The 23,918-nt window shown below is 40.4% G+C and overlaps 1 protein-coding gene across 1 annotated transcript; it reads right to left on the minus strand.

The window, feature by feature from the left end:
- Positions 1-12,698: 12,698 nt before the first annotated feature.
- On the minus strand, positions 12,699-19,751 carry metrn (meteorin, glial cell differentiation regulator). Its single transcript, XM_015007075.2, has 4 exons — positions 19,466-19,751; positions 17,679-18,106; positions 15,410-15,469; positions 12,699-14,692 (listed from the first exon to the last, which is right to left on the minus strand). The coding sequence occupies exons 1-4, from the start codon at positions 19,570-19,572 to the stop codon at positions 14,379-14,381; spliced, it is 909 nt and encodes a 302-aa protein (XP_014862561.2). The 5' UTR covers positions 19,573-19,751; the 3' UTR covers positions 12,699-14,378.
- Positions 19,752-23,918: the final 4,167 nt, after the last annotated feature.

Genomic DNA, 23,918 nt, shown 5'->3' on the forward strand with positions numbered 1-23,918 from the left:
CGGCGTTTAAACAGAAACAGACTTCAGAACCGGACTGAACAGAAAGAAAGAGACGAACAGAACTTCCTCTTTGAGGTTGATCTGCTGCCCGTTCATATGGTTCTAATGAAGGAACTGAAATTAGATCAGAAGCACAAATACGATCACCTCGAGTGGAAAACTTCAAAAAAACCACAACTGTCTGTGATGTGACTCACGGTCCACGATGCTGCTGATCCTTTTGCAGCATCAACAACTTCAAAATAAGATTTTAATGAGGCCAATGTTTGTTTTTTGGCCATTTCTTGCCGTAACGCCATACGCTCATTTGTGAGGTCAGACACTGATGTTGGACGAGAAGCTTGACTCGGCGCTCATTCGTTCAAGGAATTATTATTTTTTAGCACCGGGACTTTTACTTGTTAATTTCAATTAATTAATAAATTATTTTAATGCGTCAGTTTTTTTTAAATCACAATTAATCGATTTATTTATTTCTAACATACAAATGCAGAGCCTTGTGTTCACGCATTTCTGCTACGCCTGTAAATGAAGCGTTATCCGCTAACAGCAATGGACAACAGAGCCGCTTCTCTCGGTCTGCTGCAGGTTCATTTCTGCTTTTCAAACGATCTGATGCGACGCTGGGAAAGACTGTTGTGCTAACAGGAGTTAGCCTACCAGCAAAGCTAGTCAACCCTAAAATAGCATCTGCAGTACAGATGCTAACGCTAATGTCAGCATCCACAGCCCACATTTGTAAAGAATGAAGCGTTCAAAGAAATACAGATCACCCAATGAGACGAAATAAAGCTGCAGTAAATAACTTTAGTTAGAAAACAAAAGTTTTTTACATTTTAGTTAAAAATGTCACCATGTTGTGACAACTTAATATAAAACAAACAAAATGTGAAAACATTTAGCTCCTCTGGTTACACCAAGTGCTAACTGCAGAAAAACAACCAATCAGAGCTAGGAGGAGGCTGCCATGAATGCTAAGGCTAGTTAGCATAGGGTTAGGGTTTTCCTGTAACTATAAGTTGTTTCTGTGCCATTAGAGGATTTAGCAGCGAGTACATGAGGTTGATTGACGTTGCTAAGCCCCACCCCCTGGTTCTGATTGGTTGTTTTTGGTCAGGAGTGGTTAATTTCTTCAGCAGCTCAGGAAAACGGAGGAGATCAATCTTTATCTGATTATCTGTCTGATATTAAACTGTAACGACATGATAGTTTGAACAAATATATAAAAACATTTTTTAAAGTTACAATCTGCAGCTTTAAACCAAAGTCCCAGAGATGGAGCCAAACATGAGTAAGAAAACCTGCAGAAGACCTCAGACTGACCGGATACAAATACAAACCAACAGTTTTATCTGTTTTCTATTATTAATCTTTTTTTTCTGCATAAATCTGTGATAATCTGAGAGAAACGGCGTCTCGTTTGGTTTCCTGCGGCAGGTCTTCCTTTTCTTTCGACCTAATTCTGATAAAATGTAGGGAGCGTAGTTTCTGCCCTTTGAATCCGGATCAGTCGGAGCGACCCGGTTGAGCAGCAGGGCTCTGTGCCGTCAGTAGGTGGTGCTGCTCATGCTGACGCGCCGCTCTATGAAAGGCCCCAAAGAGATCCAGCCTTGAGAAAAAAATGCCAGGAATGTTTGCGAAGCTTATGTCAATTTCACGAGCTCAGGAGAAGAAAGCGCTGCGACAATAAGGGGGGAGGGGGGTCACCCTGGTGAGAATAATGTCATTACATGTTCCCCATACATGCATACTTTCCCTCAATGCCAGCCAGGATTTTTGCACAACAAGGGTTCATATTAATGATGTGAACGGGAAAGAATTCCCTTTAAATCCCCGTAAAGGTGAGTTAAAGGGAAGCAGTTTTATTATTTCATAAATGAAACATGGAAGGTGTTTATGTTGGGAATGATGGGAACATTCAACAATCTGAGGGCAGGGTGTGAAGGTTGGAGAGGAATGGGAAGTGGGATTCTGTCAGTGATGTAAAAACTCCCAGGACCCTGGGAAACGGGTGGGGGAGGGGGGCTCGGGTTGGGTTTGTGCCAACACAGTCGCTGTGCCAGAACTCTGGGTGTTTCTGGGGGGCACGGATCTCACCGGCGGATCTGTGGGAAAATCAAAACCAGGTTTTACTGTCGCTCTCTGCAGATCAAATCTACCATCCGTGAAAAGGCTGGAAAAGACTCGTGTAGCTAAAACTAAGGCCTTAAATTGACTTAAATTCAGTTTTAAACAGTAAGTTGCCCTTTAATGTGTTATTGAGGAAAATGTTTGAGTCACACTCAGATATCTTTATTGCATTATGTCACTCAACATGGTTGAAGCTACCACTAAATTACTGCTAATATCCTTCCTTGCTAGCTAGTTAGCTTTTTTTTTTCGTGGGTAAGTGTAAAATTATTGTCTGTTGGCTGGACAAAGTTACCTTTCTATGGAGATACAGCTCTTTAACTACATTCAAAATGGTCTTAAAAAGTCCCAAGTCTGAGACAAGACAGTTGAGGCTACAGCTAACTATCTGCTAGTACAGTTGCTAGCAGGTTAGCCAGATTTAGTGGCATTTATCATGGGTAAATGCAAATTTATCATCAGTTGGTTGGACAACATTTGTACATATCTATGGAGATGTAGGTCTTAAATTCCATCCAAAAGAATTTTTTAAGAAGCCTTAAAAAGTCTGAAATTTGAGACTTATGACTTAAGATGGTTCAGGCTACCGCTTACTAGCTGCTAATACTCTTTCTAGCTAACTAGCTTTCTTGTATCTATCATGGGTAAGTGCAAATTTATCAGCAGTTGGCTGATGATTGTAGTTCTGTGTAGATTTTGGTCTTAAATTTCATTCATCATGGACTTAAAAAGTCTTAAGTTTGAATTATGACTTAAGATAGATGAGGCTACCGCTAACATACTGCAATAATTTCAGTTATTTTTCATAAGAGAAACAAAATAAGGTTGTTTTCCTGTCGTTCAGCCCCAGAAGAAGAAATGAGATGTTTGCAGATCTATGTGAAGAAACTCTACTGTCTGCAGATTAATAATGATTAGAAGCTGAAACGTTGCACAGCTGGCCTTCAAGGCAAACTGCCAGCTTCTCTTAAACCCCGAGGCGTTTTTCAACTGTTGGCTTCTTGGTATTTGCCCAGTAGGTGGTCACTATTATCATGTAAATATGGATCCTAAACCACAAAACTGCATTCCGCGACCGGCTAAGCACAATAAAAAAGATTTTCTCCCATGTGGAAATTACAGTGATGTTATCGCTGAAGGAGTGGGGAGAAGCTCGATCCGTCATGGTTGGTGATGTCATGTGTGGTTATTTTAATGGGAAGCAACTGTTGCCCGTCTTCATCATGTAACCGAATGATTGTGGCTCCGTCAGAACTGCAGAGCTGCTCTGGACTGCAGCAGCTTTTCCACCCAAACATGAATAATCAGTAAAAATGAAACGGCAACAGTCATTTAAACGGGAAATGATGAATAATCTCTGAGAAACTGGGGCAGCTTCAGGGCGCAGTGGGCCTGCAGGAAACACAAAAACCCTGGAAACTTTACTCACTCAACCCCTGGAGGCTCTTACTGTCGTAATATTCTGCCACAACAAGCAATAAATCAATTAATCGCATGATGAACTAAAATGAGCACAGCAATAATTTTGTCGATCCTCCCCTTTAATATCGGAGGATATTAAAGCATTTTGAGAAAAATAATAGACTGAGAAAACAGGCAAAAGTGGCACAAAGTGCAGATATTTGAACCACTTTGTCTATTATTTTCTAAAATACTATTTTGGTTATTGAGTCTATAATCCATTTTAATTATTCTTGTTTCAGTTGTTTTGTTTACTTTGAATATTTTAAATGTTTTCCAGATCCAGTGTTAAATATTCTTTAGAACTCAATGGGTGTTTTTTTATCTTTATTTGGGTATATTTGCAATATTATTCTGTTATTATCATTATATTAATTGAAAATGGTCTCAGAATAACAATGTTATTGTTTATAATAATAATTTATCATCAAGTAAAATTTGTTATTGTGGCAGGACTAAATATTTCACGTCATGGGAAGTCAGACATTTAGTTAAACTAAATATTTAGTTAAATAACTAGGTAAGTATTTAACTAGCTTTCTGATATAAGCTTATTTAGCTTCAACCTAAATATTTAGTTTGATATTTAACCTGTTTGCTATATATTTAGTTTAACGAAATATTCAATTAGCCAACTAATTATTTAGTTTGAGGATATTTACCCGGCTTGCAAAATGTTTAGTCTGCTAACTAAATGTTTAGCTAAACATTCCATACAATACCTAAATATTTGGCTTTGAACTAAATATTTAGTTTTTAGTTGGTTTGAAGGTATTTAGTTACCAAGCAAAATCATTAGTTTCAGGATATGAAGATAATTATTTCATTTTAAACTAAATATTTAGTTGAATATTCAATTTCAAATTAAATGTCTTCCCTACTGCTAAATATTTAGTTTTCTAATTATGCATTTAATTCGAAACTGACAATTATGAATAAATGAACAGCTTGGAACACGACTTTTAAAAATAAACTCCAGTTTCTTTCTTTTATGACAAACTAAATAACCCAAATAATTGCTGTTAGTTAGTTTTTGACTGTGTAGATTTACCAGCCCCGGAGATTTAGCTTCACCTGTTAGCATTAGCTTGCAGACTAAGCTAACGCTAACAAAGGTTGCTGCTGACATGCAGAGAAACTCTAACATCTTGAAACATTTTAGCTCTCCCTGAAGCTCCAGTCTGTAGTTTTTTAGCTTTGTAAATTAGTTTTTCTGTTGGAAAGTCGAGGATAAAAACTGATAGTTTGGTTTGGAGGAACAGAGGAAGTTCCTCACACGGCCGGCGATGGGCCGCGCATCGACATGCCTTTGTCTCAGGAGGCTGATGCTTAATTGATACAAGCTTAATGAGAGCTGCCTGTGTGTGTGCGTGTGTGTGTGCATGTGTGTGTGTGAAATCGGGGGGATTCTCTGAATAGTTGGACTGTAATTGGAAGGACAAGCGTGTGTGTGAGAGGGATCTGTGGGAAAACTGGAAGAAATGTGGAAAACAGGGCTGAAACTTGATTATTCTGATCATTAATTTGGATTAAAAAATTCACATTCTGCATATTTCTCATTTAACCACTTAGAAATACTTTAATAAGCAAATTCCTGTTGTAAATAAGAAATAAATGCAATGACAGCATTTAGTGAATGATTATTTGCAGCAAAGGAGGCATCTGCAGCTACAAAACAAACTCATATCATCGACATGTTTGATTTATTAAAGCAGAAATTTAGTTTTCGCCTAATAACTGGATGCAAATCAGAGATTTTTATTATTTTTTTACTGAATTTAAACCAGGTGAAGCTAAAACTGCAAAAAACTCTAAATCTTACCAACTACTTTTGGTCTAGTTTTTATTTGAGACGTCTTAATAAGACACGACTAACTTATACTTTGTTTTAAGTAAATAACTCCTTAATATTGATGAAAAAGTTTAGGTTCTACTGGCTCCGTTACCTAGCAACCCCAGGCAAGTCCAGCCGTTACCTAGCAACGAAATTCTAGTTCCACAGGCAGATTATTCCACTTATACGACATTTATATGAAGAATATGAAAGTGAAACTGTAACTTTTTACTTAAAACAAGATAATATATGATCTTGCTGAAAAGTTACTTGTAAGTTAGTTTTGTCTCACTTTACTAAGGTACTAGAATTAGAAACTTACTTGGGAAAGTAAAAGAAAAATACTTGATACAATTTAGTTTTTGCAGTGTAAAAATATGGAACGAGTTCTGGTTACACAAGATTTACATATGATTTTATATACATCTTAAATTCAAAAAAGTTAATATTTTTGTAAAGTTTTGTCTAAATTGCTGTCCTGTCTGTGTTGTTCTTTAAGTAAATGGCCTTTTTTGAGTCTGTATACTCCCATTAGCCATTAATAAAGTGACAATTATTTCAGTCATCAATTAATCACGATTAATCTGCCCTACTGGAAACGATTCCGGTGATCTTGAAACATCAGATTGAGCTGTAAAGTTTTTAAATAATTCAGGAATTAAAACCCGTGTCCTGTTTGGTTTGTCAGCTGTCAGAGTGAAGAGGCCTTCAGGGACCGGCGGGGCCTTCAGGGACTGATGGGGGTCTTCAGGGACCGGCGGGGCCTTCAGGGACTGATGGGGGTCTTCAGGGACCGGCGGGGCCTTCAGGGACTGATGAGGGTCTTCAGGGACCGGCGGGGCCTTCAGGGACTGATGGGGGTCTTCAGGGACCGGCGGGGCCTTCAGGGACTGATGGGGGCCTTCAGGGACTGATGGGGGTCTTCAGGGACCGGCGGGGCCTTCAGGGACTGATGGGGGCCTTCAGGGACTGATGGGGGCCTTCAGGGACCGGCGGGGCCTTCAGGGACTGATGGGGGCCTTCAGGGACTGATGGGGGTCTTCAGGGACCGGCGGGGCCTTCAGGGACTGATGGGGGCCTTCAGGGACTGATGGGGGCCTTCAGGGACCGGTGGGGCCTTCAGGGACTGGCGGGGCCTTCAGGGACCGGTGGGGCCTTCAGAAAACATCCAGGAACCAAACCAGGGTGGGGACCTGAGATTCTGGGAGGCGGGTCGGGTTGCATAATGCCACAAATATAAAATTACACTGCAAAAACACAAAATCCTACCAATTATTTTAGACCAGTTTCTAGTGCAAATGTCTTCCGTCAAATAACACAAAACTAAGTTATAAGTAACTTTTCAGCCAATAATATGCTGTTGATTTTAGTACATAATTCCTTAATGATAAAAATGTGCTACTTCCACTGGCAGAACTTAAAACGAGAAAACTTCATGTTATAAGTTTAAATAATTTGTCAATAAACTAGAACTTTTTCATGAATACTAAGAAATTATTGACTTTAAACAAACTTCTATTTCTTGCTCAAATGTTAATTTAGTTTTGTCTTATTTCAAGTGTTGGAAACGAGCAAAAATACTTGGTAAGATTTTGTGTTTTTGCAGTGCAACGAAATGCAGTTGGAAGAAAGAAAGAGGTAACTGTTGTGAGAGGAAGACAGAGGAGGAGTAGTTACAGTGAGGGAGGAGGGACCAGCCTTTCCCACACTCTGCCGGTTCCCACACTGGACCCGGATAATCCCGGTCTTAATTGGGGGAGAATTCCAGCATGTTCCCTGGAAGGGGCGCAGAGCGCGGGGCGAGCCGCTGACACATCAGACGGGCAGCAGCAGCGGCCGGGCCGCCGCACGCTGCGGGGGATATAAACACGCCGCCGGGCTGTCAGCACTTCACAACAGGCAGCTTCCTCTGGGTTAGCTACTTAGCGCTGCTGCCTCACATCCCTCTGCTGCAGGAAGACGATTCACTTCAACAAACGATTCAGCAGAAAACGGCCCAGGATCATTTTAGACTTTTACTTATTTCAAATCACTTCCAGTTTTGTTGCACATTTGTTTTGTCTTGTTTGTCACATTTCAGTCACATGTTTACATACACTCAGGTACCAGAGTGTTAGGCCCACTGTAGATAGAAAAAAGGAGTACATTTCCACCAAAAAATTCAAGAAATTTTCTACAAAATAAGAAAATATTTTAGTTTTAAAAGTCAAAAAATTTGCTAGAAAGAAATTACAGACATTTTAATATTTAGCTCAGAAATTTTCTGAGTGAGAAAAGTCACAAATTTGCTTGAAAAAAACAAATTTGTATGAAATTTCCTGAGTTTCAAAAGTCAAAACTAGGAAATTTGTGAGATTAGTTTCATAATTTCAGATTTTTCTCTTGCAAATTTGCAGCTTCTAACTTCCAGAGTGAAATGTGAAAAAGTCAGTCCCACTACGTGCGTGGCCACGCCTCTCCGTGAACGTTTGGCTCCGCCCACTTCGGAATAAAAAAAAAGGTTTGTGGGCGGAGCTAAGCTTTCACAGGAGGTTAGTTGCTCTTTAAATGTTTTCCACATGTGAGAAGCATTTCTAACTGTATGTTAAAAGTAAAAGTCTAAACAGTTGGTGTCCAGCATGTGTGGGATCTGCAGAGATGTTAGGTTCCTCTTTTCTAACCTTGGAGATCATCAGTATGAACTTACCACGATATTTGGTGGCTGTGTTGTGATAACAGGTAGCTATTTATTATTTTTTTAGGTCTATGTGTCATTTTACCAGCTTTAAACATCATTTATTGGAATTTATTGTGACAATAAATCAGAATAAGAAATTTATCATGATAAATAATATGATAAATGACCGCCCTTATCCTTGATTTTACGTCTATATTTTTTCCAAAGTTAGTATGTTTATTTACCGTCATGTCCAATAAATCTGGAGAGGATCTCGTTTCTCTCCTGCTCTGCAGTTATTGTGTTTTTGGCGGGAAACGAAGCGAAGCTCGTTGATTGGCCCGGTTGGTGCTCCAGCCGGGCCCTGATGGATCCTCGCTGCGCATTTTGGAGGGGATTACAGCCATCTGCAGGCTCTTGAGGAACAAAGGCTCTCCTCCCTGCAGCTCTTCAGAGGGATAACGCGGCCCGTAAACGTGCTTTTGGGCTCGTTCTCCTGCCCACCTCTGACCCCTCCAGGCCACCGTAGGACCCCTCACACTTCCGAGCTGAATGTCTCATTTTCTCCCATCGCCACTTTGCTAACTGGAGACACAATTACACACCATGCGCTGGAAACCTTTAACTTTTCTCTTGTTTCACATTACAATCACAAACTCCAATGTATTTAGTTGGGATTTAATGTGTCTTTGCTTCTTGTTCAGTTTCTATAAAATTTTAACTAAAGCTGTGGAAACTGCAGATGTTTTGATACGTAAACTAACAGTTTGGCTTCTGTCGGTTCTTTAAAGTTGCTAAAGAGGACTCATCAAATTACTTTTCTATATTGGACAATTAATTTAATTTTACATAATTGCTGCTGTAAGAGACATTTTGCTAAATACTTTATGAAATATTTTATGACGATCGTGACTTTCTACGGGCGAACAAAGCACTCAGTCCAGGTTTTATTGTTCATCGAACACAAAAATATAGAAAATAATTCTGAAAAACAAATCAAAATCACTCAAGTTTTTATTTTTTCCTCACTCTTTTCTTTGTCAGCTGCACAGACACCTGTTGCTATGGCAACAAGCTGACAACAGCTCAACGGTCCAGTTCAAGTGCATCAGGAGCATCAAGCCCAAATAACGTAAACCGGACATCCAGTCTGTTACGGTTTTATGTTTTCAGGCTTCTTGTTTATTTTGCAATTATTAATAAATTAACACCTTAATAACAACTACCATTAGTTTTAGCTGTCAAGTTGTCAACACAATAACTGTTAAATGTACATCTGAGATATCAAAGAAAAAGGGGCATTGCTACTAATTTCCAACTAGTGTTATATGTTTTCATTTTGTTTAAAAATAGCGAAGGAGAGGGAAGTAGGTCAGCTATGCTAGCTTGACTATGAGAATTTGAACATGTAGATGTGCTGTGGAATTCAGTGACTTTTGGTTCAGAAAAAAAGGCGACTCACACACCAACTCTGGCAAATCATCGGTAACTCAGATGTTTAAATTAGCTAATCAACCACTGCTTAGCTCATAGCAGCAGTAGCTAATCTACCACAGCGATCACTTATTAATATTCGCAAATTGAAATTCAATCTTGAAAACAAAACTGTAATGGACTGAATGTTCTGCTTTTTGGTGTTGAATTCTGATGTAAAGAGTAACGTTGTTGTCAGTTGCTATGGCAACGAGTCTGAGTGTAGCGTAGCTAACAGAGATGGCGAAAAATAGAAAACCAGTGGTTTTGAGTCGTTCTTTAACAGTTTCTTGCGTTAACTTTCCCTTTGCTGTGGCGCATTGCATTGAGTTATTAATACCAACATCTACAAGTTTCATTTTATTAACGGATTTCACTATAGATGGATCGGAAGCTTTTTTCCCCGTCCAGCGTTGTGCGCATGCGTGACTATTTTCGAACGTAAACATTAATTTGCGATCAGCTGAGCGCCAAACTGGTCACAGTGGCTCTGATGGGGTGAGAAAAAGCAGATAAAAACAGAGATGCGGAAACTTAAAGTGGTTTCTGACTCAGAGGGAGAGATTAACGGGAAAGCATCGTGATGGCTGTTTTGGATCGGGACCAGAAACGAGCAGCTGTGGACGGAGCTGTGGGAAAGATTACATGGCGGAACCATGACTGGACAGTTCCGCTTGAGAAAGATCCAGAAGGATCGGCTTCAGGAGCTCAGCTGTGTGTTAAATCATTTACACCACGGAGGAGGAGGAAATGAATCTATAAAGGGGTCAGATGGTTCCAGAAAACTGCCAAAAACTCCTGAGCATTTATTTCCAGTGATGCTCTGGTTATCGGACAGGGGACTGTGCCTTTTATTTCTATTTATTGGACAAAAATGTAACTTTTTCCACATTAGTCACGAATTAATCCCACACATTTGTTGGGATTTTATGTGATAGATTGAAACAAAGTGGTGAAGCGATAGAAGAATGACAGGTTTGTCAAACATTTTTAAAAATAAAATCTGGAAAGTGCGTTTTGTCTTTAAACAGCCAGTATTTTCCAGACATTTTGTTCTTAGAGTGTCCAGTAGCTTTACAGACCGGAATGTCTGGAAAAGTTGTGATTTTTTTTTTCTTTGTTTCCTAATAGTCCTACAGTCTCGGTTTGATTCAGGACCAAAACTGCAAATGGCCAATTTTAAGATCAATCTCAAAATTTCGGACTTTTTTCAAGCAAATTTTTGACTTTTCAAATTCAGAAATGTCCACGTTTTTTGAGGATTTTTTTTTTTTTTACTATTCAGACCTGGAAATGTCCTAATGTTTTTGAGAAAATTTCTGAAATTAACCTCAAAATTTCAGATGTTTTTTTATTTCCATTTTTTTCTATCAACATTGACCCTGATAAGCATCTTAAGTTTCACATGCAAACAAAAGCTTTTCTTTAAAAAAGCTGCAAATCTGTGAAACTGCGACAACCCTGACAAATTCAGGAGGAAGTCTCAACAAGATGACAATAACGCAGGACGTTTAGTTCAGTCAAAACGTCGCATGTTGTATTAGTGAGGCGCTGCAATCAGAGGCTCTTTGTTTTGGCTTATCAGGCTGCAGCAGTAGCTTCGGTCCGGCTGGACGGGTGTGTGTCCACACACACACACACAGGATGCTTTAAAGGGACAATAAATGGCTGGGCGTTTCCCTGCCTGCAGCTCCTGGTCCAGGTCGGCCGCCTCCAGGACGCTTTGTGATGCTTTAAACTTAAACGGCGTGCAAACTCTGCCAGCTGCTGCATTACTGCGCGCATTAAAGCTCAGGTTTTACTGAGGTGCAGTTTAATGCAACATGCAGAAACAGGTGCTGAATTTACTGGAAAGGTTTGGAAAATGTTCTGCAGTCTGAGCAGAACGTGTTCAGCTTGTAAAACCTCATAATTACTCCAAAAATAGTTTATTTATTATATTTTTCAGCTACAGAGGTTGCCATTTTTTCGCCTGGACCGATGACGCAGTTAGTCGATCCTAAAAATGAAACACAAGAACGTCATGGAGGCTAACATGGATTAACACAAACTGCCTCAAAGTTTTATTAGCCGTTAAATACGAGGCATCTGCATGAGCCTTTAGCAGGAGTTGACGTGAAACCAAGATAATAAATGTACAAACGTGATAGTTTATTGTACAGGAGATATTGATCTACTGAAGACTATTTTACCTAGAGCCAACACTGTTAGCCAGAGCTAACAGCTTTAGAAGAAGTTAGCATAATTAGCAGGAGCTAACTTGAAATCAAAGAAATTAGAAAGATAACGAATGGATGTTTAAAGTGACCAAGAAGCGTCTTTAGGTCTTTGTACCAAACCGTTCTAATATATTTGAGAAAATGATTTGATCCCGATGCTAACGGTAAACAGCCTGAGTTAGAAACTTTTTCCAGAAATGCTCTCCTTTCAGGTGGTACAGCAGACTGTCAGGGCCAATAAAACAAAGTTATGAGGATAAAGTCATAGTAATGCAAGAATAAGGTAGAAATGATACGAGAGGAGCTGTGGTATTACGAGAATAAAGTCATAATATTATAATTTGTTGGTAATATTATGACTTTATTCTCATAATTTTCTTTTTCTTTTATGTTTTTCTTTACCCTTATGCTCTGCCGTACATGTTGGCATTTCCATAAAAAACAGCAAATCTGCCCACGTTGCATTGCAGCATAAACAACATGTCATTATTTCACTTTAATTTATAAAAACTAGACATTCTACTGTGTTTTCACCGTTTTGTTTTTCTAATAAAATGTTAGAAATAACTGGATCCCTGTAAAGCAGAAAAGTCGGTTCTTTCTTGGTGCATGCGGTCAGGATGAGGCGAGCGACTGTGTGGCACCTTCCCCCCGTCCGCCGCTCCCTTAGCCGCGATTTATTGCTTCCTGAATCCAGAAAACAGGAGGCTGAGCACAAGAGGATTCCAACTGCTGTTTTCAGACGACCTGTGACCCCGGCGGCCCTCCGCCCGCCCCAGTGCCCAGCAGTCCCTAAATCTCTCCTGCCTTGCAGGCGTTTTGTTCTGGGGTTTCAGGAATCTGATTGATCGGTACTTGAAGTGACTTACGGCTGAGAAACGTTTGAGGAAAGCAGAACGGTTCAGTTAAATAAGAATCCAAAACGTTTCTCCTTTTTAGACGATATTTTAATAGCACAAAACAGAACGTAAAAATAATCCACAATATTTTTTTTGTTTCTTTCTTTATAAAATTTCTTATGAACATATTTACATTCTGTCTGATATTAACATAAATTTACATCATAAAAATGGCAGTATGAGCATTTTACAGTAATTTGGTGTGAAGGTTTTTTACGATCACATGAAACCTGGAAACCTGTTAAACTTATTGGGACAAGACCAAGATAATTTAGAAAAAAATACAACAATAAAGTGAAAATATTACCAAAAGAAACAAAGAATTACAATAAAAAAAAGCTGTTTTCATGAGGGGAAAGCTTGGATAGAGTAATACGCCTGTGTGGTTCTTTATTTGAAACAGACACAATCATTTTCAGTAGTTAAAAACTTTCTAGGTTTAGAAACAAATATCTGTAATTTCCAAAAACCTGTTAGCATTTCTAGCTGGTTCCCGAAAACCCCAGAAAGAGTTCAGCCTTCCTGTTTTCTACTGAAAGTCCAGGTCTCTCCAAAGGCTCAATGAAACACAAACAAGACTCATTATGTTGCTGAAAACACATTTTCCTTACTTACTAGAGCTTACAGTGGCTAATGCTAAGTCCTCTTCACTCAGCATTAGCTTCTACACTGAAGAGCAAACCTGGTAGCTCCTGGTTGTGTTCAATGGCTGGAAAAATGTTGGATTTTTCAGATGCCAGCCAGGCGAAACCAGATATGTTGGTGCATCTCTATTAAATTTTTCTTTAGAGGATTAATACACGTCGATATTCATTTTATTTATTTCAGCTGTTATGAAAAGCTGATTAAAAAAAAACATGGCTGTTTTGTCCAATCTCCAACTTATTTATTCTGGCAGAAAGTAAACACACATTTTTTCAAATCCATGATGGCAACCTGACCTGCTCTCACATCATCTGTACATATATTAAATTCTCGGTTGCTCTTCTACGCTACATATAGTTGCTTTGTTTTCTCATTTGGTTTTCAGTGCTTGCAGCATTTTCCCTTCTTCGTTTGAGTGCAAATATTCTTCCGCGATTCCTTTCATGAGGTTTTTATCGAACCTCCTCGTAGGGCCGGACGATCACAATGCAAACGTTTCATATCAGTCGATATCGATAATTATTGATTATGTTTTAAATATCTGAAACTCTCTCCTGTTTTAACTCCGTGTGTTGTCTTATTTTATTATAATGAACGGTGGGGAAACTCAGCAGCTCGTTGCTAGGTAACCGAAGTTTGGGGAAAGTTGAAACTCCTCCTTACCAGCAGGTTGCTAGGCAACCAGAGAGCGAGTGAGTTCAGTGAATATTATATGAGATGTGTTTTCTGTTGGTATTGATCCCATGTGGTGATATTTATCGTTATTGATTTATTGTCCAGCCCTCCCTCCTCGTTAAGAGGACAACTCTTACGTCATCCGACCAAAAACACTGAAGAAAACGTTCTGAGTTTCGCCCACAGCCGCACCAACGGGTGGGATTTCTGTGGGAGTTTTCCTTGTTTTCCTGAGTTTTAAACCGACGAGCCTCAGACGACGCGCTTGTAAAAAACGTCCAAAGCTAAAATCCTTTCGTCCAAGTCCAGGAAGTCATGCTGAGGATTCACTTTGAGGCTGGCGGCGGCGGCGTGGCGTTCAGCGCCCCGGTTCTCAGCCGAGCGTCTCAGTCTACGGGAAGTTCACAGGGGATCTGCTGGGCGGCTTTGGCCACAGAGTAAGTCCTCTGGAAGTCCTTGTAGCGCGGCGCGCAGCCCAGCCAGGCCTCGCCGAAGTGCACCCTGCCGGTGAAGAGGAAGCTGCCGGGCCCCGGTCGGACGCCGCACTGCAGCAGCGTCCGCACCTCTCCGCGGCTCGCCAGCCGACCGCTGCCCGTGAACAGCGTGTACTTCTGACGGAAAACACGGGTGGCGCTGACCTTGATCACGGCGGCGCGCAGCGTTTCGTCCTCCTCCACCGACTGGATGTTCCCTCGAACGACTGCAGAGAAACATGATTCTGGGTGTTTTCACCAAAATTACAACATTTGTTACATTTTGAGCTGCTGCGGTTTTCTTTCCTCTCACTGTCAAAAAAACCAAACCCTTTGAAAACCTGTTCCCCTCCTGGCCTGTGGGGGCGCTGCACCAAGAACCACTGAGGGAAACACATGAAAACCTCTGAAAAGCAACTTCCTTCTTTACAAAATGTAACAAAAATAGAGTGGCTCATATTTTAGCAGTTGGAGAAGTTCTCTCGCTAGCACTAGACTAGCGTGTTTGTTTTGGTTGCATTTACCCAGAATGCCCTGCGCTGTAGTCCACTTCCTGATTTTAGGGCTGCCTCCGGTCCGCTTGGCGTTCACATACGCATTCGGACTGAACCAGAGTTCACTCTACCTGAACCCAGACTGCGGTTTGTAGGCCGGCAATAGATGAACTCTTAGACTCTAATCTAAAATCCATTAACCGTTCTGTGTTTCACGCAGGAAAATAATTAGTGCTGCACTGCCTCCAACCTCAATTTCCTGTATAAATAATCAGTGACTTCTGTTTGGAAAATGTGCCTAAAGCAAATATTCATCAAACAGATTTTGCTAAAAAATAACTAAGGTGTTTTTCCTCCTTCACAAGTTTTAAACAAACTTAAACTAAAATCAGCTTCTAAAATGCTGAACTGCCCCTTTAAGGGCAGGGAGTTTAATTCCTGTTAACTTACCGAAGTCGCTGGTGCAAACCGCCATCAGGATCTCGGTATCGTTGCACGGCCGGCAGGCATCTGAAGAGACAACAAGCAGCCAGAGAGTCAGTTGACAAGTCCGAACCGCCAACGTGAAACAAACACCTACATGCAAATCTGAGCCGACAGGAACGTGTCAGACTGGCTGAACCTTAAACTACAAAAACAACAACAGAGGAAATGAAGCGCCGTTGTAAAGCAGACTGCTGCTCCAGAGGAGAAACCAGAGGAGCGCTGAGGTGTGAGAATCCTCCGACACTTTAGAGGGAACGAGCTTCACACCTTAAAGTCTCAACCGGATGAAGAAAACACTGCAAAAACACAAAATCCTGTCTAGTCTAATTTCTAACTACACGAAGTAAAACAAAACTAACATACAGATAACTTTTGATTAAGAAATAGGAGCTTGTTTTAAGTAATTCCTTAAAATTGATCAGATTATTTCACTTATAGCAAGACATTTTCCCATGTTATCAGTACTGGAATTATTCCTTAATAATTCCAGTATTAAGGAATTATTTACTTTAAAACAAGTTCCCATTTCTTGCTGTAAAGTTACTTGTAAGCTAGTTTTGTCTTATTTCAAGTGAACCCAGACATTTGCACTTCAAACTAGACCAGAAATACTTGGTAAGACACTTTGTTGTCTTTTTTGTATCTCTAGTTGAATTTATTGATAAAAACCAACTGAAGAAAATGGACTGAACTTTTTTTAAAGTTCACTTCTCCCCCCACTCAACCCAAAGTTTCTCCTCTTCAGAGAAAACGTCTTGATAAATGGGATTCCTTCCTCTTTTTTCCAGCCTAATAAGAGTTTTTGGGGGGCTCCTGCAGACGAGTTGCCCCACAGAGGCAGTTCAACAAAGGAGCGGAGCGTCTCAGCTGGGCAGAGGCCTCCGCGTTGCCTAGGGAACCACAGTAATCCCAGAATACTCATTGAGAGGCCTCGGGACTCCTCAGAGCCCCCACATACTGCGCCTTTATGCCCCCTCCTCCTCCGCCTCGCTCTGGGCAAAGTTTGGCTGCTTCCTCCCTCCAACCATCAGGATTCAAGCAGGGAGCTGATGTACGACTGCAGCAGCCGGCAGGTGCAAACAGCCAACAAACACGTGAACTAATGCAGCAGGAAAGTTACAAAATGCTGCAAGAGCAGGAATTAATGCAAAATGAAAACGCAACAAATGTCAAAAACAAAACGGAAGTCCTCCAGACCACCAGGGGGCGTCTGGAGTCAGTAGTTTTACCCACATAAAAACGCTGCTTTTCCTGAATACTGTCAAAGACATAGAGCAAAGATGGGTGGATCGATTCAAAATATCCATAATATCAATACAAAATCAATATGGGATTGACTTTTTTCAGATTTCCTCTTGAACTATTATATTTTTGTATATTTTCCAGCCTGAAGTTTCTCAGCTTCACTGAGCTTCACTTTTGATTTGTTCTGAAATCATTTTTGACAGTTAATTTAGAAAACAATGGACACAAATCGGTTTTGATTTTGATTTTATGTTTATCATGCTAACATGCTGTTGAACTATTTTGTGGACCTATAAACTTTATCCAAATACAAATACACAAAATTATAAGCTTTGTAAAAGATGTACGAACCTGTCAGGTGAATAACGAGGTTCTGGTGACGGGCAGCTAACAAATGTAAAGGCTACATGACGGTCTGAGCTAGCAGCTGACAGCTAGCTAAAGCCAATTTTTCCAGTTAGGCAGTAAGTACTACAGTACATATCAGTGATTTTTATTATAGTAATACACAGTGGAGTACTTGAGTAATAGCTGTAATGTACTTTTATTGTTTATAAGTTAGATAATAAGGAAGCGAGAGCTGGTACGTAGCTTGTGGCTTGTTCACTGTTGTCATGGTAACTGTCATGACAGTTAGTTGCGGATACCTGCCAAGATGGCTGCCAGCTACAAAATTACCAGAAGTGATTTGCCACATGAGAGCTTTCTGTGGTTCAACTTTAGCATATTTGTTACTGCACACTCCCCCTAGTGGTCTGGAGGACTTCTGTTTTGCTATGTTTCCTGTAGTTGCAGAATTTTTTTATTTGCAGAGTTTTCTGTTGGATTTGTTTTCTTTTTGTCTGTGCTTTGGGGCATTTCGCCATTTGCTCAGCGTTGGTGTCTGAGCCAACGCTGAGCTACGTCGGCTACCGTGACGACGTGGCTACGTGACGACGAAGCTTTGTCGTCTCCTGGTCAAATGTGAAACCTTCTGGCTCTGACTCGCCTTCTCTGCTGATGGCGTTGGAGTCCAGCGCCATGCGCGCCATCCAGCCGCCCCGCAGCTCGTAGCGAAAGGAGGCGGTCCGCCTGCTGATGTCCTGATGCGGCGTGGCCTGCAGGAACAGCGCCAGCCTCTCGCCCGGCGTGCGGCTGAAGCAGCGGACCCTGGGCGGGGGCGACGCCTCCATCCGGTCCCCCACCAGCAGCTCCAGCAGCCCGTCCCTCTCCAGGTACAGCTGGGCGCCGTGGAACTGCTCCGACGGCTTCACGCAGGCCGTGATGACGCCGCCGCCGGGGCCCGCCGCCGCCACGGGGGCCAGGCGGGGCGTGAGGGTGAGGCGCAGCGCCCCCTTGGGGTACAGCCAGTCCAGAGTTCCCTCAGAGCAGTGCAGGGAGATCTGCTCCACGCTGCCCTGCTGCTGCGACAAACCACTGAGGGCAGAAAAAAAAATTAGAAATTAATATTTATCTACATGCAGAGGCGCTCCCACTGGGGAGTATCTAAATATATATATTTTACTTTTTTTTTTCTTGTGTGCCCCTCAAGTTTTTATTTTCCTGATCTGCTTCTGAAATCTGTGGGAAGTGAAAATGCATTGCAGTCTGGTGCAGATCTTGTAAAATAGTCTCCATCTTCCCAATTTCATGTTACATACAAAGAGCGATAAAAAAGTTTTTCAAATCCATTTTATCTGGTGCTGACATCTCCCCACTCCACCGCCCACCGGTCCAGTGACGCCCTGGGCAACTGCCCACATGTAAAACCACCAAAGCACAAGAGCATCAGGACATTTCAAACTTTGAAAACATGATTAAACTGAGTTATTATGGGCAGTTCTGTTTTAGAAATCACTTGTTTATGTTGCGTCATGTTTTAAGGAGCTGTGTTTGTATTTATGGATGTATTTATAAAGTTACCCCCTAAAAAAAACTAAATCCTTCAAAGTATTTTTGTCTAGTTTCTGTTGCAAATATCATAGCACATTGGAAATAAGACAAACTAATTCAACAGTAACAGCAAGATACAGGAGCTTGTTTTAAGTCAATAGTTATTTAACACTTATAATGAGATATTTTTAATTTTATAAGTCAAAAAATCTTCCAGTGGAACTTAGTGATTTTTAAAACTATATTCAAGAGTTATTTATCTTACCTAAAAGTTACTTTACATTAGTTTTCTTATTTCAAGTGTACTAAAATATCTACACTAGAAACAAGACAAATATACGTTTTTGCACTGTTAAAAAAGAACTAATTAATATTTTGTTTAGCATCAATTTCTATTGTTTTCACAATAGTACCACAAAAATATAAAATTCTCCATGAGTTTACAGATGGTCAGTGGCCCCCACGAGCCCCCCTCTTTTAACCACCCCTGCACAGTTATACTGTAAAACTGTTTAACGACGTCCAAGATGAGATTAAAGTAACTTTGTGAAAAATAATAAAAAAAAACATACAGGTCTGAAAAATTACAGGAAAGGATAAAAATAATGAAAAGCGCCCCCTGGTGGCTGATCTGTGGGAAAACGGCTCGAGTTCGCATCATGGCATCAAGTTTTGAGAAAACTTCACGAAGATCTGAAAAGATTTCAGAAAAACAGAAGCGATAAAAATAAAAACGGCTCGTTTTTCTCCATGAAGGTTGTCTGGATGAAGCTGCAAACCAAACAGCGGAACCAACCAAACATTTTAATCACGCAGGAAACTTTCAGCATGTTGCACCCAAAAGCACCTGATGTCTGATTTTCACCTGATTTAATGTATAAATAAAACTGAATAAATACTCGCCTTCCTCTCCAGCTGCACTGGTCTTCAGAGTAACTTGAAAAACACGAGTGAAAAATGCCCAAAAGCAAAATCCAGGTTGCGTTATTCCAGCGACCAAATCCAGGCATTTTCAACCACAGTTGACGCTAAAATATTTATCTTTTATTCCCAAACCTGCTCTTATTATTTAAACCTCCCGCTGTGAAGCTGCAGTTTTGTCCGCGGCAGCCTCCATGTCGGCCTGAAGCGCTCCGCAGGATCCCGGCCGCCTCTGCTCGCCTCCAGACGCGGAGCTGTGAAGTTATTCGGCCCGGAGAAACTTCCCGGACCAATCAGAGGCCGAGCTGGGAAACTTTAAACCGGCCGGCGGGGCGGGACGGGACGGGACGTCCGGCCCAATCAGGAGCTGCATGCTGAGATAAACCTCCTGTTGTGTTGGACTGTCTGCATGAACATTAACCCGGACACAGGTTTGAATAGTTTGCTCGTTTAAAAAAAGCTTCCCTGATATTGTTTTTACATCTAAAAAAATATATAAATTTATATTTTGTTTTAATTTCTGATATGTTTAAATTGTAGAATCAATACATACATGATGGTGCATTAGGATAATTGTAGATAGAAAAACATTTTCCACCAAATAATGTGATTAATAAATTCTCTCTAAAAGTTTAAAAATAAAGGTGGAAATTTCTGGACTTTTCAAACTCTGAAATTTCCTTAATGTATCAGGATTCAACTCTGAAACATTTCACACACTGAGAGCAGAACATTCAGTTACAGATTTATGTTTTCAGGCCTTATGTTTATTTTCGCCGTTATTCATATTCTCTCTCTCTCTCTCTCTCTCTCTCTCTTTATTTTTTCTTAAGACTTTTCCCTGGCCTTGTTGTCATAGTGTTGACAATTAGTAGCAACGCACTGCAAACATTTCAGTTTTGCAAGTTATATTGACAACAGCTAAAATTAACGCTAGTCTTCATAAGCTAATGGTTTTTTACCCTCTACAGCAGCTAACAGGAAGACTAGCATTGGTTTTAGCTTTTAAGTTGTCAATATAACATAAAAAATTTAAAATGTACATGTGATATATAACAGAAAAAATGGACGCAGTTCTCTGCGACTAATTGTCAACACTACGACAACTAGATGACGAGGTCAGGAAACCATGTTAAGAAAAAAGTGAGGGGGAGGGAAATAGGTCACTTATGCTAGCTTGACTATGACAACTTTAACGTAGATGTGCTGTGGAATTCGGTGTTTCAGTTCAATTAAAAAAAACAGGAAAAATATCAACTTCTTTGATACTTTTATTAAAATCTCACTTTAGAAATACAGATTTATCCATTTTAACTGTTGTAATCATGCAAACCTCATCTGATTTATTTTTGTTTTTAAATTTTGAACTTTTACTTTTTATCTTTAAAACTAGGACTTCAGCACATCAGTCATATTATTCCTGATTCTCAGACACAAGATGGCGATGACATTGATGATGATGATGATGATGTTGATGATGATGATGACGATGACCTCCCCCCTCCTCCCGCTGGTTTGACCTTTGACCCCTCCCCTGCTGGGCTTCTCTTTCATGTTGTGGTATTTATAACCAAATCAACAGTCTCTTTGTGCCAGCGCTGCCTGAGCCAGCGACTTTTCGCCGAACATGTCTGAGTGACGGACGTCCAGTTATGACAGGGCTGCAGCTCGGGACAAAGGCGCATCGCAGGAATCCAGCTGTGCTGTTGTCTGCAGCAGGATGGAGTTTGTTTAAAGCAGCAGAGTTTAAAGTTTAAAGCCACAGGCTGCAGGATGAGCGTCCACATGTGCTCAGACATTTTATGGAGTTTATCACGAGTATCGATGTGAATGCATTCATTAGTGCGTCTCTCAAAACGAAAGCTGACAGAAACCATCCGGTCTCAACTTGACCTGAGCTGCAGTCCAATGCAGACTGGATCAAACCCTAACCACAGCTTCCAGGCTGTTAAGATAAAACAGTCTTACATTTTACATCAAGACTAATAAAGATGTTCAGTTGTTTTAATCCAACTCCAGTCCGCTTTAATAGAAAGTCCGGTTCATCTGGAGAGGTATGAATGTGAATCAAACTCTGGTCCTCTAAACCTCGATCTCGGTTTGGTTGAAGTGAACTCTGGTCCGGTTTGAATGCATATGAGAACGCCAAGCGGACCGGAGACCGCTCCAAAAGCAGGAAGTTGAGTACAGTGCAGGTAAATCCAACCAAAGCTAACATGCTAGCCTAGTGCTAGCAGGAGAAATGGCTCCAGAAGACAAAAGAGAAATCCTCCAACCGCTAATATCTGACACTGCTCCATTTACTACTCCATTTATATTTTTTAAAGGAGGAAGTTGCACTTAGTGTCTTCTTCATCAGTGGTTTTTGATACAGCGCCCCCACAGGCGAGGAGGGGAACAGGTTCCTCAAAGGGTTTCAATCAGTAATTCTTGAATATTTATCTGCTAGTTCCACTGACAGATTATTTCCATGTTACATTCTTTGGAAAACTTAAAAAAAAACAACAATATTTTGAAATTACTAACTTAAACTCCTCTGTCTTCCTGAATAGTTACTATTAAACTGGTTTTGTCTTTTTTCAAGTGTACTAAGATATGTGCAATAGAAACAAGACTAAGCATTCTTGGTAAGTTTTTTCTCCCATAATAATTACTGTACATTCTACTCATGTAAAATCCCAGCAGAACACATTAAGGTTTGTTGAGGCGAAATGTAAAAAGGTCCAGAACTGATTTTGGGTTTTCAGACAGAAATCCTGGATCGCCAGTCAGAGGTTTACGTGAACCAGCAGACCTGTTTGTTTCCAGCTCTGGTCCAGAACAATGCCATCTTTGACTGCAGTGAAACACTGCCTGCCTGTCCCTCCATCCTTTGACCAGTGAACCAGATTCCCGCTGAAGTTCGGCTCCCAGCGTTCCCACCACTGCGCCAATGGGAGCGTCTTCAAACAGTGCCTCTGTACGCATACGACGGTTTCCGTGTACGTGGGAGATGCAAACACAGAGAGCATGGAGGGCCGTTTGGTGCTGGTCGTGTTTACAGAACCTCGACATTCTCCTGTTATTGACCTTTTCTCAATGTTACACAACCAAACACACTGTTTCTGAACTTTCCTGTCAGCAAACTATTCTGATTCTGATTCTGAGTCTTTTACATGGTGCCTGCAGGGAAGGCTGGAGTAGAATATCCAGAAAAACCTCAGCACAGCAGCGTCAAGCAGCCAGAAATGCCCTGATGGAAAAACCGACTGACCTGAGCTGAGAAATTGAGATGTCCTTGTTCCCATAGTTTCTGCTAATCTAGTTGATCTGGAATCACTGCTGTTTGTTTTATAATAATCTATCTGCTTATGAAAGAGATTTTAGACCCTGCCAGGCAGGACACATTCAGGAATTTGCAGCAGTACTTTGATTTTGCTTGCTAGCTAAATATTTAGCTTCAAAAAATTAACAGCAATATTTTTATTTAGCTTGTTTGGAGATTCATTTGGCAAAGCCATGTCTTCATAATGTTATTTGTTAATTTATCAAGATCACAGTTTCAAACTTAATATTTAGCTCAAAAGCTAAATATTTACCAAATAGTTTAAGCTAACTATTTAGCTTCTAATTAAAATATTTAGTTAGAATCTAAATTATTTTAAAGCTAAGTAATAATCTTACTAACTAAATATTTATTTTGAACTTAAATATCTAAGATCATATCAAATATTTAGCTTGCTACCCTATTATTTTTGTTTGAATCTAAATATTTAATTTGAAGCTAAATATTTAGTTTGCTAAATAAATACTTAGCCTCAAGCTTAATATTTAGCTTTAGACTAAATTCAAACTTAATATTTGCTAAATATTTTTGTTCCAATCTAATTATTTAGCTTACTAGCTAAATTCCTGCTTTATTAAGCATTAAACTAAATAATTAAATACTTAATATTTAGCTTTAAACTAATTGGCTTGCTAAGTATTTATCAAGATCACAGTTAACTTGCTAAATAGTTGGCTATTTAGCAAGTTAGTGAAGTATTTAGCTTAAATGTTTAGCCTTAAACTAGATATTTAGCTTGCAATTTAGCTTCACACGTTGCTTGTTAGCTAAATATTTAGCTTCATGCTAAATATTCAGAGGCTAATGAGACATGCTCATATCAGCAGCTGTAAGGTTTTATCCGTAACATTTCGTTTGTCCCAATTGTTCACCAACGTCAGACCTAATTTTCTAGAAATCGTGCTAGCGGAGCTGCTTCCGGTGAGAGCGACGGCGCGGACATGTTCCCGCCTCTCCCTGCAGGTGAGGCTCGGAGGCTGTGAGAACGGCGCTAATGTTTACCATGTTTCTGCCCCCATGAGAGCCGCATGTGAAAACCGACACCTGCGCTCCCATTACGCTGTCTCAGGACGGCCATTGAGGCTTGTGTTTGTTTGTGTAACAGTAAAT

Source organism: Poecilia mexicana, unplaced genomic scaffold (genome assembly GCF_051168715.1).
Source record: "Poecilia mexicana isolate PSO_F unplaced genomic scaffold, ASM5116871v1 scaffold_19, whole genome shotgun sequence".
In the NCBI taxonomy this organism is placed as follows: Eukaryota; Metazoa; Chordata; class Actinopteri; order Cyprinodontiformes; family Poeciliidae; genus Poecilia; species Poecilia mexicana.